Here is a 16070-nt window from a genome sequence, read left to right on the forward strand (position 1 = left end):
CTGCACAACCCTGAGCCCTTTATATGTTTCTTAAAAAACAAAAACAAAACCAATAATAGCTAAAATACTTAGAGTTTTAAAGGATTTCCTGGGAGGCCAGTGTTTCAGAGATAAAGCAGGCGGTCTGATCACGGCTCCGGCGTCCTGAGAAAACTTTCTATCCTGATGGTGTCCAAGCACTAGTCAAACCCTGGGATAAGTGCATTAGTGTATCAGGGGATTATAGAGAGACATAAAGGGAGTTTTTAACAATCAAAAGTCCTGCTTTGACTCGAACACCCCCTGTAAATTTAAATTTAAAGGATTTAAAGATTTAGGGAAGTATTTTTTAGTGTCGCATGATGAATTCACAATCCGGATCAGGGGACTGATTACAGAAACGTGTAAATAGAAATATACTTTATATTAGCTGAGTTCCAGATAGGTGTGTGTTTTACCTTCTGTATAGGAAAACTCATGTACTGTTAAAAACAGACACACACACACACAGAGATTATTTTCCCACATTTCTGTTTCAGCAGCACAAACGTTTGTACTTTCAACACACACGGAGGAAAGGTGTAACCTTCAGGCACCAAACATGAAAAACACAAACTGAGGACTCCTGAAGTCACACTGTAAACATGATACACACAGCACACCCCATAAACAGAAGGACTCAGCAAAAGGGACAAGAATCAGCACACAAAACATTTGCAGCTGTAAGAGGAAAATGTGTGTGTGTGTTTGTGTGTGTGTGTGTGTGTGCATCCTGTCCAGGCCGGCTTTCCTGTCTGAATAGTATATGTGTGTGTGTGTGTTCTCCCTTTTACTGGCATTACAGTACACTCTGAGCTGAAGAGCACATCATGTTCACTCCAGTGTACTTCGTAGGGAGGAAACACTGAGGTCACTTCATGAGATCATTCTGGTAAATAACTAAGATGCGAATCTTGTTTTTCCTTCATGGATAAAAGGACCTTTATGCCTGCGCTGGACTTTTTTATACACGTGCCTGTTTCATCACATTTTGGGTTCTGTTTATCATGGAGCACTAAGATTTATTACAAAATATAGTTAAAGCTCCCCCCCTCCATGGCTCTGTGTACGCCCGGGTTGGGTGGACTGCCCCGTCTATCCGTCAGCTTGATCACCAATAGTCACTTATTTATAAAGCCATACGTGTACCGCTTCCTGCTTACATACAGATACATATACAGTACCAGCTCGACATTGTAGAGCAATATTGCAGATTCCAAATCTATGTATCAATCTTATCATCTATATCATGTAAATAACACATATAGCTATGTAATGAACAACATCAACAACAACATTAACGGCAACAGTCAGTCGCTATTTCAAAACATGGACGTCAGCTGTTCTGGAACGGTTATTGCAAGAACAGTATTGTGTCAGTTGCGTTTGCGAAACCCATCAAGCTCCATGATGAAACTGTCTCTCGTGAAGACCTTCCCAGGAAAGCAAGACCAAAATTGAGCTCTGCTGCAGAGGAGAAGTTCATTTAGAGTCACCAGCCTCAGAAATCACCAATTAACAACCAGCAGCTCAGATTAGAGCGTTATGAAGCTTTACAGAGCAGAAGTAGCAGATATACATCTCAATATCAACTGTTCAGAGGAGATTATTGTGTGTTTTGGATAAACGCCTTCAACATTGTTTTACAGTGTACACTGTCAAAAATCCAACTAGACAAATGTTGAATGAATTAATACTGTATTGTTGGGCCAACTTCTTACTGTGGTATTTGTTGGAACAACAGGTAACACTGTGTTCTTTAAAAACTTTGGAGACACCGACTGAATAAATAAAAAAATAATCAAGTTAAGTCAGCAATTAACCTTCATTGAAGTGCAGTCAAGTGATTTATGAGACTGAGATGGCAATAGAAAGAAACCTTGAGAGGAACCAGACTCAACAGGGAACCCCTCCTCATCTGGGTGATAACGGATACCAAAAATGTGTTAGGCTGCTGGAAGTTCAGTATAATAAAAGTTGTCCAAGGTATCATGGAGTCTAGTTCAGCACAGGGATGAGTAAGCAGGTGCAGAGAACAGAGGGGGGGTCTGGATCACTAGAAGTTTAGGAGCAGCATGTGTAGATCCAAACCACCATGAAGCAGAATCCAGCTGGAGATGGTTCTTCTCTGGATCCCTCAAGATCTTAGCAGTGTTGGCCTCTGTAATGCTATTTTGTAATTAATTCTAAACTGAACAGGTAGCCAGTGCAGGGATGATAATATTGGGGTTATATGATCATATTTTCTGGATCTAGTGAGAACCCTGGCGGCTGCATTTTGGACTAACTGAAACTTGTTTATTGAGGATGCAGGACAACCACCTAGTAATGCATTACAATAGTCCAGTCTGGAGGTCATGAATGCATGAACTAGCTTTTCTGCATCAGATATGGATCTAAATCTATGATGGGGCCTGAAACTGGACCGAAATTCTTCGAGGATACTGTTTTCTTGTAAGAAAGCACATATTTGAGCTGACACCACCTTTCAAATATTTTTGAAAGCGCTTAGCTAATGAAACTTTTAGAAAACCCAGAAGTGTTTAATATTTAAGAAGTAGCGGCGCTTCAGTACTCAGTAAGTTAAGGGATATAAAAATGTCTGTGTTACTTTGGCTTTAAGGTCGCTCATGCTCATCTACGAGTGTTATACCGGTTGTGTTAAAACCAAATGAGTTAATTTAAAACATCACTCCAAATATGTTATGATGTAAAAGAATCAGTAAGATACTGACAAGCATATGAGAAAATTCTTAAAATTATGACATTTTCTTTAGAATTTCCCCTTAAATTTAGGACTAAATAATAGTAAAGATAAAAATGATTCAGAAAACATCTTAGCCCCAAAAACAGCTCCTAAGGTAAAAATTGTTAAGAGTAGAGAGGAGGACTTTTAAGAGGCTTAAGAGTTTCTATAGCAGAGGAGAAAATGGTGGAAAGAAGAAATATTCTCCAAACACTGAATGTAAAGCTAAACATAAACACTGATCTACTGTCCAATTTGGTTTTCTTGTTGCTTTACTTCCTTTCATCTCTTTTAGACTGTTGGCTACATACCATCCAAAAGTGCAACGTTTGCAATCCTGCAATCATGTAAACTGGTAAAAGCTGAGCCATTTTGCTCCCATCGATCTGAAATAGATCACAAGTAATAAAATCAGTTTGGTAAACAAATGTAAGAACTTAAACATAGTAACTACTGTGTGGAAATCGGTTGCTTCAAAAGTAAACACATTTTCAACATTTGGCTGTTTTAATTATCTTTAAGATATTTAGCCTATATCTATAACAAAAACTTTCCATAAAGTAGCCTGTAGTCATTATTAGACAATTCCGGTATTCCGTCAGAAAAGTCTGTTCTATTAAATATATTTCATTTTCACAAAAAGCGCATTTTAAGATCTTTATAGAGGTCAGGGCCCGTATTCCCAAAGCTTCTTAAGCCTAAAAGTTGCTCCTAGTGACAAAATTCTAAGAAAATTTAGGATTAAATCTTAGTTAAGATAAAAATGATTCACGAAAAATTTTAGCCTTAAAACAGCTCCTAAGGTAAAAATTGTTAAGAGTAGAGAGGAGGACTTTTAAGAGACTTAAGAGTTTCTATAGCAGAGGACAAAATGGTGGAAAGAAGAAATATTCCAAACACTGAACGTAAAGATAAAAGAAAACACTGCTTTTCTGTCCAATTTGGGTTTCTTGTTGTTTTACTTCCTTACATCTCTCTTGGATTGTTCGCTCCATAATCTCCAAAAGTGCAACTTAAAACATGCAATCATGTAAATTGGTAAAAGGTCAGCCATTTTGCTCCCATCAATCTGAAATGGTATAATAAAAGTAATAATAAAATCAGTTTGGTAAATAAATGGAAGAACTTTAATATAGTAACTACTGTGTGGAAATCGGTTGCTTCCAAAGTAGACATATTTTCAACATTTGGCTGTTATAATTACCTTTAATATATTTAGTCTATACAAACATTATGATATCATGTATTCTATTTTCACAAAGAGTGCATTTCAAGACCTTTGCAAAGGTCAGAGTTTATTTTTTTTATCAACCAATCACAGTGCTTAAATTGCTGCATCATCCCTAGCAACGGGGTCGACCACACCCTTTCACTAAGATAAAGGGTTTTGTACTTTCCTTACTCAAAGTTGCTCTAAGAAGTTTTCCAAATCACTTTTAATCTAAGACTCCCAGCTAGGACTTTTTAGGCTAAGATACTAGCTCTCTGAGAGAATTCTACGAAGCTTTGTGAATACAGGCCCAGGTGTTTTTTAGGGCCCGTATTCACAAAGCTTCCTTAAGAGTTTTTCCAGGTATTTTATTGACCTTTAAGCAAAGTAGAATGTGTATTCTCCCGTTTTATGCAGATCAATCTTTTAACTTTGACTAGTTTTAAAAGAATCAGTTTTTTAAAGTAACGTTTGTGTGTTTTAGTTGTCGGAGTATTGTTGGGACAATACGATCACTTCAACAATGGGAAACAACTTACCTTTTTGAGTAGATAAAAAGTTGGGCTAAGTCAACCCTAGAGGAATATAATTACAGTAATTGAGCCCACAACCAATAGAACTTGAGCTGACTTAAATATTTGAATTACAAAGTTGAGTCAACTTAAGATTTGAACTGGGTACACAATGTGTCAACTAAACAGCAATGTAAAATGTTTTGTTTGGTCAGTTTTTTTTTGTTTTTTTTTTGTAGAGTGTAGAGAGAAATAAAAAACAGGAAAGACCATGGAGTTAGAAGGGGTGTACAAACTTTTGACTGGTAGTATACAGGCTGCAAATATCAATAGGAAAACAGACCTCACAGTTTTTGAGCTTGGATGATAACTTGTCTCATGTTAACCAGCATTTTGTTTACAGTCTTCGTTATTAGAAGAGAAATGTGTTCTGTCATAGTAAGAGTCAGTGGAGGGATGTTATCGAGCATGTCATCGTTTTTTTCTTACGGTGTGTTTAAATGGTTGGAATATATTTCTCAAACACTGTTCTTACTGGGAGGAGAAGTAATTTGATTGCATCAGTATTTACTTAAAATAATTGGCACATAAATTGCTGTTAATGTGTTCAACATGATTTGTTTCATCGTTTCATAAAAATGTACGTACAGTGTCTAAATAATTATATCTGCACCCAGCCCTGTCCATACCGATAAAACAAGCAGCTGTCAAGATGTAAATATTGTGCTGAAGTTTCCATCCTGATAAAAATAGATTATTAAAAAAATAATAATAATAATCTCAAAAACCCAATATGAATGTGTTTCTGTAAAACTTTTGTCTTCCTTAGATAATTTAAATAAGTCTAGCCTACATAATCTACTGTGATTTTTGTTGAAGTATAACAGTTGCTTCAGTTTTAAATTTCTAACCTGTATGCTTGGGTGCCTTTTGTGATAATAAAAAACTCCTTAATCGATTAGTAGTAACTGATCATCTGTAATGTTTTACTTAATTTTAGAGATCCAAACTCATTAACGCATTTTACAACTTTCAATCAGTTTGATTCAGAACTGGTACAACAGCTGTGAAAAACTAAACTCAAACAATAAACATGTAGTTACTGACAAAACAACAACTTTGTATGGGTTTGTAAATTACACGTAGGTGGATCGTAGCGGGTCTTTAGGACTTCAGACTTGTCTCTTAGGAATAGATCAATGGATTCTTGAGTTAAAAGAGTATGGAGCAACTGTGAACAGGTGCGTCTGGCTAGAACTCAGGTGAGATGGAGCGCGCATGTTTGCAGTCCACTTCCAAAACACTGGTGTGTGGCTTACTTGTGGCTGAAAACAACAACAACAACACTGTGTTTTAATGAACGTGTTGTACTTAAATAGCGAGGATGAAGCGAGTCAAGGGTCCGCACTGTTCGCTAAGCGCTAGCCATGCTGAGATTCAATGGTGTGAAAACCTGCAGCATCTGGATTTAAATGTTAATAAGAAGGAAGTTTGTGAAAAAGTTTCCAGAACAGGTGGATCAGGTGAGCTGACAGGACAGGCAGAAACGACTCGGTTGACCTTTAGACGGGCCATTAGGGAAGAATAAAACAATCTGTAATTTCAGAATAGGTAGAACAAATAAGGGAGGGCACAGCGGCGTAGTTGTTAGTGCTGTTACACTGTAGCACATGATCAAGGGTTCGATTCCCGCCTCAGGGTCTGTGTGCATGGAGTTTGAGTTTTCTCCCCGTGCCTGGTGGGTTTCCTCTGGAGTAAACGGTTTCCTCCCACGGTCCAAAGACATATGCTGTAGACTGATTGGTGTTTACGAAAAAGATTCAGTTAGGAGTCAAGTTTTAACTGAATCAGTAAATAACTCCTCAGTCATTGAGACAGTGTGGTTGCTGTTCTGTTCATCACATGCAGCACACACACACACACACACAGAGAGTCAGACAGGTCTGAGCAAACACATTTATTGGCTGTGATTAAAACAGGTACAAAATATTTACACGCTTTTAGAAAATTTTATAAAACTATTCAAATTGTGCACACACACACACATACACACAAATAGAGACAGGTCAGGAGAAGTGAGGTTTGTGCAGGGAGACAGGTACAGTGGGCAGGACACGGTTGTGGAAGACGAAGGTTTGGATGCGCTGGAAGATCCAGATGAAGATGAGCAACACGCTGACGTACTGAACCCAGGCGAACTTCAGCGTCTCCCAAAACCCCGGGCGATACGTAACACACACAGGTAAGGAAGAGAAACACACTCAACACCAAGACTGGTGTGTACAGGTACAGTGGCTATAGAAAACAATCAACCCCTTTAAAATAATCACATTTTGTTGCTTTGTAGCCATGACAGACAGACACAGTTTTGCTTCATCCAGCTTCAATTTACTCAGTGTGCCTTTAAGATCTGTGTGAAAGATATAACACCAACATGTCAGGGAAAAAATTGAAAGAATTAAAAACAGAATCACTCTCCTCCTAAAAATGACTTGTAAGCTTAATCACGTGAAGCTAATCACCTTCTCAATGGCACACAAAGCCATGTGACTTTCAACTGTGATCAGCTGTGATTATTTTGATCAGCTCTACATGAGAACCTGGGGCACTTCGGTCCCAGGCAGTGCAACTGAAGCAAGCCATCAACCGTGGGTGGCAAGATACTGTGAAAAGATCTCCAGAATAAAGTTTGCACAGGCACAAGGCCCCTGCCTAGAAGCACAGTCAAGTCTATTATTAAGGAGTGAAACATATTTGGTACAACACGGACTCTCCTTGGAACTGGATATCGCTCCAAACTGGATAAAAGACCCAGGAGGAAACTGGTCAGAGAGGCTACCGTGAGGCCCACAGCAACTCTGAAGCAGTTGCGGTTTTTGTGGGTTGCAAAAAAAAAAAAAAAGCAACTCCTCACGAAAGGCCACATGCAGTCACGACTGAGCTTTGCACAGATTCAGGTTGTCAGATGGGACTAAATCGTAACTATTTGGCCACAACAACATGTCTAGTGGAAATCCAATCCAGCTCACCATCTAAATATCACCATTCCTACAGTACAGCATGGAGGTGGTAATATCCTGTTATAGGGGTGTTTCTCTGCAGCAGGGATTTGAGCACTTGTCAGGATAGAAGGAAAATGGATTGGGCAAAATACCATCAAATTCGTACATTTGCTGCCCAAAGGACACCGCAAAACTGACCACACACTGGTTACAGGGGAAAAAAAAGGTTGTTTTCTCCTTCAATGTCCTTGCACGGCCTAGTCAGAGTCCAGACTTTAAACCACACTGAGAATTTGAGGAATGACTTGAAGACTACAGTTCATAAACAGTCACCATCACATTTAACTCAGCAGTTCAGCAAAGAAGAGTGGGTTAATACTGCAAAGTCTGGATGATGCAAAGTTAGTAGAGACATATCCCAACAGACAAAAGGCTTAATTAAAGCAAAAGGCCTGGTTCACTTTGGTAGAAAAGGGGTGTCAAGATTAAAAATCTCTGTTTCAGGAGTGACCTGCCCAATGGGACAGCATCTTCGTAAAGTTTCTGACGTACAGTAAAACAAACAAATAACAACTAAAATTACAGCAAAAAAAGCAATAAAAAAATCCTTTTCCTAATCAGTGATTCCGCTTTTTATTTTTTTTAACTTACATGTTGCTGTTATATCTTTAACTTGGTTGTTAAAAGTTGCACTGAGTAAATACAGATAAATAAAACAAAAACTGTCTTTGTCTTCATTTCAGGCTGCAAAGCAACAAAACTGGTTCTTTTACCTACCGGTGACCCGTCATCCTCACGTCACTCGTTAGGTACAGGTTTCCCCAAAATCACAGGGTCTGGAGAGAACCCCGCCATCAACCCTGTGTCTTCGTTCATTTATTTTACAAAACACTACAGAGGGGTTTTGCATGTTAGGATTTTGTCACATTTAAAGTCATACGTGCTGTTTTAGTCATATGTGAGATCCGCAGTCGCAGAGTATCTACATTAGTGACATCGTAATTCCGTGTGTACTCTAATACTCTTTATACACTTAAGTTAAAGTAATTAGATCAAGGTCTGGGCTCATTTAAAAATAATAAAATAAATAAATAGATAAATAAATAAACCCTATTTGGAATCAAGGCAAAAAAAAGGTTTGGAAACCTCTGAGTTGAAAAGAAGAAGCTTTTAAAAAGAGAGCAGTTGGGTAATGATGTCACTACGTATGTCATTATGTGTTCATGTTCTTTCAATTAAAACACACGCAGCGTGTAAAGGATATGTTATGGTCTCCACCGGGTAACGGATTTCTGCGTTAATCTGAAACGGAGCATTGGCTGCTCGACCGACCGTCCACACTGGGACAGGACAGGACAGGTAAGTGGTTACTGTGTACGAGAGAGAGAGAGAGAGAGAGAGAGAGAGAGAGAGCATGACTGAAGTGCTTTAGTGATACGTTACCCAGAGTGTACACTACCGCTCAAAAGCTTGGGATCACCTTTTAACTCCATGGTTTTTCCTGATGTTTATTACTGTCTACACTGTAAAACACTGCTGAAGGCGTTTTTCCAAAACACACAATAATCTTCTCTGAACAGTTGATATTGAGATGTATATCTGCTACTTCTGCTCTGTAAAGCTTCATAAATTAACTTCTCCTCTGCAGCAGAGCTCAGTTTTGGTCTTGCTTTCCTGGGAAGGTCTTCATGAGCGCCAGGTTCATCATGGAGCTTGATGGGTTTTACAAACGCGATACTGTTCTTGTAAGAACTGTTCTAGGAAGGCAGACATTCCTGTCTTAAAATAGCAACTGATTGTTGTTGTTGTTACCTACTTACCTAATTCCATACATGTTATTCCATAGTTTGGAAATCCCCCAGTATTGTTGTAGAATGTAAAAAATTAATCACTAAACAAAAGCGGTAGTTTATATAATATATATACACACACACACACACACACGTACGGTTTCTCTCCTGGTAGTTCCTGATGATGGAGGTGAGGTCATACGAGCTCGCAAAAGGACTCGCCGAATCGATCACAGACACCTGAAGATCACATGATGGAACAGGAGAAGAAGGAGAAATCAGTCAACACACACACACACACACACACACACACACACACGAGTTTAATGATCATCTAAATGTTTAAATTATGTGCTCCAGGAGACCGTGCCACGCCTATGGGTTTATCCTGAATTTATTAACCTGACTTACTTCCTTGTAGAGGTGAGGACAAGTTATTGGGCTGAGCAGAACGTGTGTGTGTTTGTGTGTGTGTTTGTGTGTGTGTCTCCAATCACGTTATAAACAGTGTGCAGTCCGCGGTGAGAGAGAGGCTCCTTCTGCTGCAGCCTCAGATCTCCACTGATGAAGAGCTGAGACATGGGGACAGAAGACGAGGACTGGAGCAGCACCATCGACTGCATCACCACCGCGGCCATCCGCTGATGGGGAGAGAGAGTGAGAGAAAGGGAGACACGGGGGGAGAGGGAGACACAGGGTAAAGGAGAGACATGAAGGAGATAGATTGAGACAGTAAGATTAGTTAGAATCTGTATAAGAATTTATTCTAGAATGATGATGATGAAGGTTATTGAGCACAGGCCCTTACACGGAGCTGGTAGGAGAAGGTGAGCAGCAGCTGGATGCTGTAGATCTGCTCAGCGCTGTTCAGAGGGACAGACAGCTGCAGAGACAGACGGTCTGCTTTTCCATCACCATTTCTGTCGATCTCTTGTACCTGCAGTCAGACAGACAGGGTGTGTAAATGGACAGAAACACAGATTCATAGGCGCACACACACTCACAGACAGAAAGGCAGACAGGCTCAGACAGACAACAGTTAGACAACAACATAAAGAAAGAGAGAGAGAGAGAGACAGGTTATATAGACAGACAGACTCACAGACAGAGACACAGATAGAGAAACTCACAGATAAAGAGATAGATATGTAGATAGACAGACAGATAGACTCACAGACAGACAGACTTGGTATATAGACAGACTCACAAACAGAGAGGCACAGACAGACAGCCTCACAGAGACGGACAGATACACAGACCAAAAGACTAACAGACAGACAGACAGACTCACGGACACAGTGGGAATGCGCAGATTGTCTCCCAGCAGGGTGTTGAAGTTGGAGAAGGTGCTCCACGCTACGTAATCTCCAGTCACACTCGTCACCGCCACCATCAGCATCTCATACTGGAACTGGACCACAGGCTGCTCTTCATACGAGCTCTGCTTCAGCCAAAACCCTGTAACACACACACACGCCGTCTGGGATAAGGAAATAATCGGACTGTCTGAAAAATATTGCATTTGGGGGAAAATGCAGGGCAGGATCAGTCTAAGGCTGGAAACTGAAGGGGTGATGTTCTATGTTGTTAGTGGTTATGCCCCACATGTAGGATGTGATTTGGAAGAGAAAGAGAAATTCTGGAGTGAGTTAGATAAAGTGACGCAGAGCATCCCCAGAGGTGATAAGAATGTGATGGGCAGGTTTGGTCTTCAGGACAGGAACGTGGAGGAACAGATGGTGATGGACTTTGCAATGAGGATTATACTGTACTTTCTTACAGAAGAGACAGGAACATAGGGTGACATATAAGAGCAGAGGGAGTTGCATTGTGTATTTGTAGATTAAGCGTATGACAGGGTGCTGAGAGAGGAGCTGTGGTGTTGTATGAGGAGATCTGGAGTGGCAGAGAAGTATGTTAGAGTGGTGCAGGACATGTATGAGAGCTGTAAGACAGTGGTGAGATGTGCTGTAGGTGTGACTGAAGAGTTCAAGGTGGTAGTTGGTCTGCATCAAGGATCGGTTCTGAGCCCCTTCCTGTTTGCTCTGGTGATGGACAGGATGACAGATGAGTTTAGACAGGAGTCTCCATGGACTATAATGTCCATGGATGACATTGTGCTTTGTAGCGAGAGCAGGGAACAGATGGAGGAAAATCTAGAGAGGTGGAGATACGCTCTGAAAAGCAGAGGAATGAAGCTTAGTGGAACGGTAAGGCTACAGGGAGCAGAGGTGAAGGTGCAGGATTTAAAGTACTTAGGGTAAACGGTCCAGAGCAATGGAGAGTGTAGAAAGGAGGTAAAGAGGCGGGTACAGGCAGGTTGGAATGGGTGGAGAAAAGTGTCAGGTGTGTTGTGTGATAAGAGTATCAGCAAGAGTGAAAGGAAAGGTGGACAAGACAGTGGTGAGACCAGCGATGCTCTACGGCTTAGAGACAGTGGCACTGAAGAAAAGACAGGAGGCAAAGTTGGAAGTAGCAGAGATGGAGATGTTAACACAGTATGAGTGCAGATCAATTCCTGCTCTCTGTTTCACCCAGATGAGGATGGGTTCCCTGTTGAGTCTGGTTCCTCTCAAGGTTTCTTCCGATTACTATCTCAGGGAGTTTTTCCTTGTCATGGTCATCGTCCTCGGCTTGTTCATCATGGACGATCTTATCAGTTTGATTCATACACATTTACATTTCATACAAACTTAAATATTTCTTTTGATTGTGTAAAGCTGCTTAGCGACAATGACAATTGTTAAAAGCGCTTTACAAATAAAATTGAATTGAATTGAAGATGTTGAGGTTCTCTTTGGGAGTGACAAGGATGGATAGGATCAAGAATGAGTTTATCAGAGGGACAACCCACGTTAGATGTTTTGGAGATAAAGTCAGAGAGGCCAGATTGAGGTGGTTTGGACATGTTCAGAGGAGAGATGGTGAATATATCGGTAGAAGGATGCTGAGGTTTGAACTGCCAGGTAAGCATTTCACTGCATATCGTACTGTGTATGACTGTGTATGTGACAAATAACATTTGAATTTGAATTCGAGGCAGGAGGTCTAGAGGAAGACCAAAGAGGAGATTTATGGATGCAGTGAGAGAGGACATGAAGTTAGTTGGTGTGAGAGAAGAGGATGCAGAGGATAGGGTTAGATGGAGGCAGATGATTCGCTGTGGCGACCCCTGAAAGGGAACAGCCGAAAGCCAAGGAAGAAGAAAGCGGACCTTTCAGCTTCAGCACAGTTTAATATCCTTATTTCTCTCTTTATAACCTGATATGTATCTTTACTTCTCCTTGTTCCCGCTTTATATCCCTCTCCCTCTCTCTTCCTCTATTTATCTTCCGTCGTTATTGTTCATGTGTTTCCCTTTGTCTCTTAACTGCTCTGTATTTGTATTGTAACTCTGAGTGTGTGTGTGGCTCTGTATTTGTCTTTAACTCTCTCAGAGTGAGTGTGTGTGTGTGTATGTCTCTGTATTTGTCTTTAACTCTCTCTGAGTGTGTGTGTGTGTATGTCTCTGTATTTGTCTTTAACTCTCTCTGAGTGTGTGTGTGTGTGTGTGTCCCTCTGTGATGTTGGACTCAGAGGTGTCTGCTCTTTACCTTGGCTCCTGTAGGTGATGAGTAAAGGAGGGATGTAAGTGAGCAGAAACACCAGCAGCACAAACACACTGGCCCGGGAACACACACTGGCTTTATACCGGATTAAAACCGGGTGAGAGTACACTTCATAAAACCCCATGATTATTATCACTATTATTATTATTATTGTTGCTGCTGTTAATAACCCCGATATGGCACGAGCTCTGTGGTTTAGCTAAACAGTGCTAGCATGAATGCTAACATAAATGCCGCTCTAAACTTGTCCCCTGGACCGCCGGTGTAGGTTAGACGAGTCGCATGTTGGGGGAATGTGTTCTAATCTATCGCGGGTTCAAAATGAATTCGACTTTAATATAAACTAAATGTACCTTTATTAACGTTTCGCCTGGCTAACACGCTAGCTAACGCGGCTGCAAGGGCGACTTCCGGTTTGTGAAGCGTCGCGCCGTTACCATGACTGCGTCACCACCATAGCAACCCAAAGCCCCGCCCACAACGCGGTTGACTATCAAACAACCCAATATTTATTATGAACTAAAACGTTTATATATGAAAAATGTATATATTTTTATTTTATTAAAATATAAAAATAAATAATTGTAATAAAAAATTATAAATCTACATGATTTTATGTAATATTAATTTACACTTTAACCAACCATGACTAATGACATCATTGTGTAAAGTATAGCTGTAAATCATTTAATTATAAAATAATCAATTAGTGATATAATAATCAATAGTATCGTGAAGTTGTTGTTGTTTTGGAAAGTAAGGCGATGTTTATGGTACATTTATGGAAGTGTGTTTTAACTCAAGTGTCCTTTACTTCACTTTATTTAATGTATAAAGTGAATTTATACCATTTAAACCATGAAGCAGAGGAGGAATTTAAACCATTTCGAGGTTACGGAAAATGTTACAAAATCAAACATAAACTAAAATAGGCATGGGCCCAAATATTCACATTAGAACGTGACCGCATAGGACAGCAAAATCATCCAAAATCCAGCTCAAGAACTTGAACAGGGAGGCACATTAATGAGGAGTTAGTGTATTTTCTAAAGGTTGAATTTCATGAACACGGTGCAAATTAGGAGAATAATGTTCTACCAGGTTCTGAGCAAATCCTAGGGCCCCACCCTGTAGCAATAAACCGAATCATAAAGTACACAGTGATGTTTGGGATGTCAGCTGTATAAGCTACGACTAAATTAAAGCAAGACCTAGTTTGATAGTACTGTAAAACCCAACCTCACTTTAGCTTCTTCAATCAGGATTAAAGTATACTCTCTAAAAGAGAGTCTATACACAGGTTTCTTTGTGTACTTATAAAATATTACTGTTTACAGTTTAATCTATTCATATTGTATATATTCTTAGCAGGAGAATCAGCTCTGGAAAAGAGAACATTTAGACATGAGTTTTCTTAGCATTAAAAACTTGAAATAGTTTAAACCATACAGTGAGGTCTGCAACTAATGAAAAGCAGTTTGGAGCTCATCATCAAAGGTCTAATACTGGAAAGGGACAATGAATAGACAGTTGTATCATCATATCACTCGTGCATCCTAGGGTTAAAGATGCGCTTTAGCCATGTGCAGGTCCTTAATAGAAAATAAAACAGATTCACATAACCACGACACTACGTTATTAGACAAAGTCCAGGTTTTTATGGTTGTTATGAAGTAAATACTAACATCTATAAGTATACAGCTTGTGCCGTAGCTACAGAGCCACAATGTCATCCAGTGTGCAGGCTAATGATCACAAGTTAAGATTTACTATAGACTTTATCTTACACTTGAGGTTTAACAGGGGAAGAGTTTGAAGAAGGTCTTATGGTTCTTGTGTTCAGACATTTACTTTCACATTTAAATGAACCTGAAATAGTTGGTATTGGTGATGACAAAGAACTAACATTTCATCCATTCCGCAGGTGAGTTCTTCCAGTGAAATTTCGTATTGTGAAACACATTGTCCCATAGGAAATAATGTAAATGCAGATAATCCGTTCCAGCTGCACAAAAATATTACCAATGATACTAATCTCCAACACTAAAGTATAATCATATTTTTGCATTTATCAAAACATTTGGAAGAGACATGTAAAAAAAATGAAAATATTAAATAAATATACATTAAACCTCACTTAACCTTCATTTATGATTCCTTTTGGCACCAGGTGCTTTAAAAACCAAACTGAAATTGGCTCCCTTTTCTTCTTACTACTGTCCTTGAACAGGGGCCTAAACCGAACCTTGGGAGACACAATTATAGATTTATACACTGTATGACACTGTATTTGTGTTTTATCCCTTTTATACTTGGCCACAACATGGCTAGTTACAGATTCACATAACCACGACACTACATTATTAGACAAAGTCCAAGTTTTTATGGTTGTTATGAAGTACATACTAACATCAGTAAGTATACAGCTTGTCCCGTAGCTACAGAGCCACAATGTCATTCAGTGTGCGGGCTAATGATTAATATAGACTTTATCTTACACTTGAGGTTTAACAGGGGAAGAGTTTGAAGAAGGTGTTACGGTTCTTGTGTTCAGACATTTACTTTCACATTTACATGAACCTGAGGTAGTTCAAGTTCAAGTAGGCTTTATTGTCACTTTAACCATATACAGTTAGTACACAGTGAAACGAAACAACGTTCCTCCAGGACCAAGGTGCTACATGCAACATAAATTTACAACATAAATTAACAGAAACACTAAACTAGCTAACCAAGAGGCCTAGTTAGCTGGCTAGCAGATACAAGACAGATAATCCTGACATAAATTACAACATAAATTAACAAAAATAAGACGGTTGAGAAGACGGATGGCTTGTGGGAAAAAAGCTGTTGCACAGTCTGGATGTGAAGCCCGAATGCTTCGGTACCTTTTTCCAGATGGCAGGAGTGTGAAGTGTGTGTGAGAGGGGTGTGTCCGATCAGCCACAATGCTGGTGGCTTTGCGAATGCAGCGTGTGGTGTAGATGTCCTCAGTAGAGGGGAGAGAGACCCAGATGATCTTCTCTGCTGTTCTCACTATCCGCTGTAGGGTTTTGCGGTCCTATATGGCAAACCAGACAGTGATGCAGCCGCTCAGGATGCTCTCGATAGTTCCTCTATAGAAGGTGGTCAGGATCGGTGGTGGAAGCTGGGCCTTCCTCAGTCTTCTCAGAAAGAAGAGACG

At 39.9% G+C, this 16070-nt stretch overlaps 1 protein-coding gene across 1 annotated transcript; it reads right to left on the minus strand.

Moving 5' to 3' along the window:
- Window positions 1–6428: 6428 nt before the first annotated feature.
- On the minus strand, window positions 6429–13294 carry tmem231 (transmembrane protein 231). Its single transcript, XM_053505271.1, has 6 exons — window positions 12872–13294; window positions 10570–10736; window positions 10087–10215; window positions 9776–9919; window positions 9437–9518; window positions 6429–8858 (listed from the first exon to the last, which is right to left on the minus strand). Exons 1-6 carry the CDS (start codon window positions 13008–13010, stop codon window positions 8710–8712), a joined length of 810 nt encoding a protein of 269 aa, XP_053361246.1. The 5' UTR covers window positions 13011–13294; the 3' UTR covers window positions 6429–8709.
- Between the last annotated feature and the right edge of the window lie 2776 nt (window positions 13295–16070).

The sequence above is a fragment of the Clarias gariepinus genome, chromosome 10 (assembly GCF_024256425.1).
Source record: "Clarias gariepinus isolate MV-2021 ecotype Netherlands chromosome 10, CGAR_prim_01v2, whole genome shotgun sequence".
Classification (NCBI taxonomy): domain Eukaryota; kingdom Metazoa; phylum Chordata; class Actinopteri; order Siluriformes; family Clariidae; genus Clarias; species Clarias gariepinus.

Bases quoted from the DNA above. Each gene is read 5' to 3' on its own strand.
- tmem231 (XM_053505271.1), bottom strand. From the start codon at position 13,010: ATGGGGTTTTATGAAGTGTACTCTCACCCGGTTTTAATCCGGTATAAA. The intron at 10,216-10,569 runs GTGAGTCTGTCT...GTCTGACTGCAG, and splicing joins TGCGCATTCCCACTGTGTCC to GTACAAGAGATCGACAGAAA. The intron at 9,920-10,086 runs GTAAGGGCCTGT...TCTCCCCATCAG, and splicing joins CCTTCTCCTACCAGCTCCGT to CGGATGGCCGCGGTGGTGAT.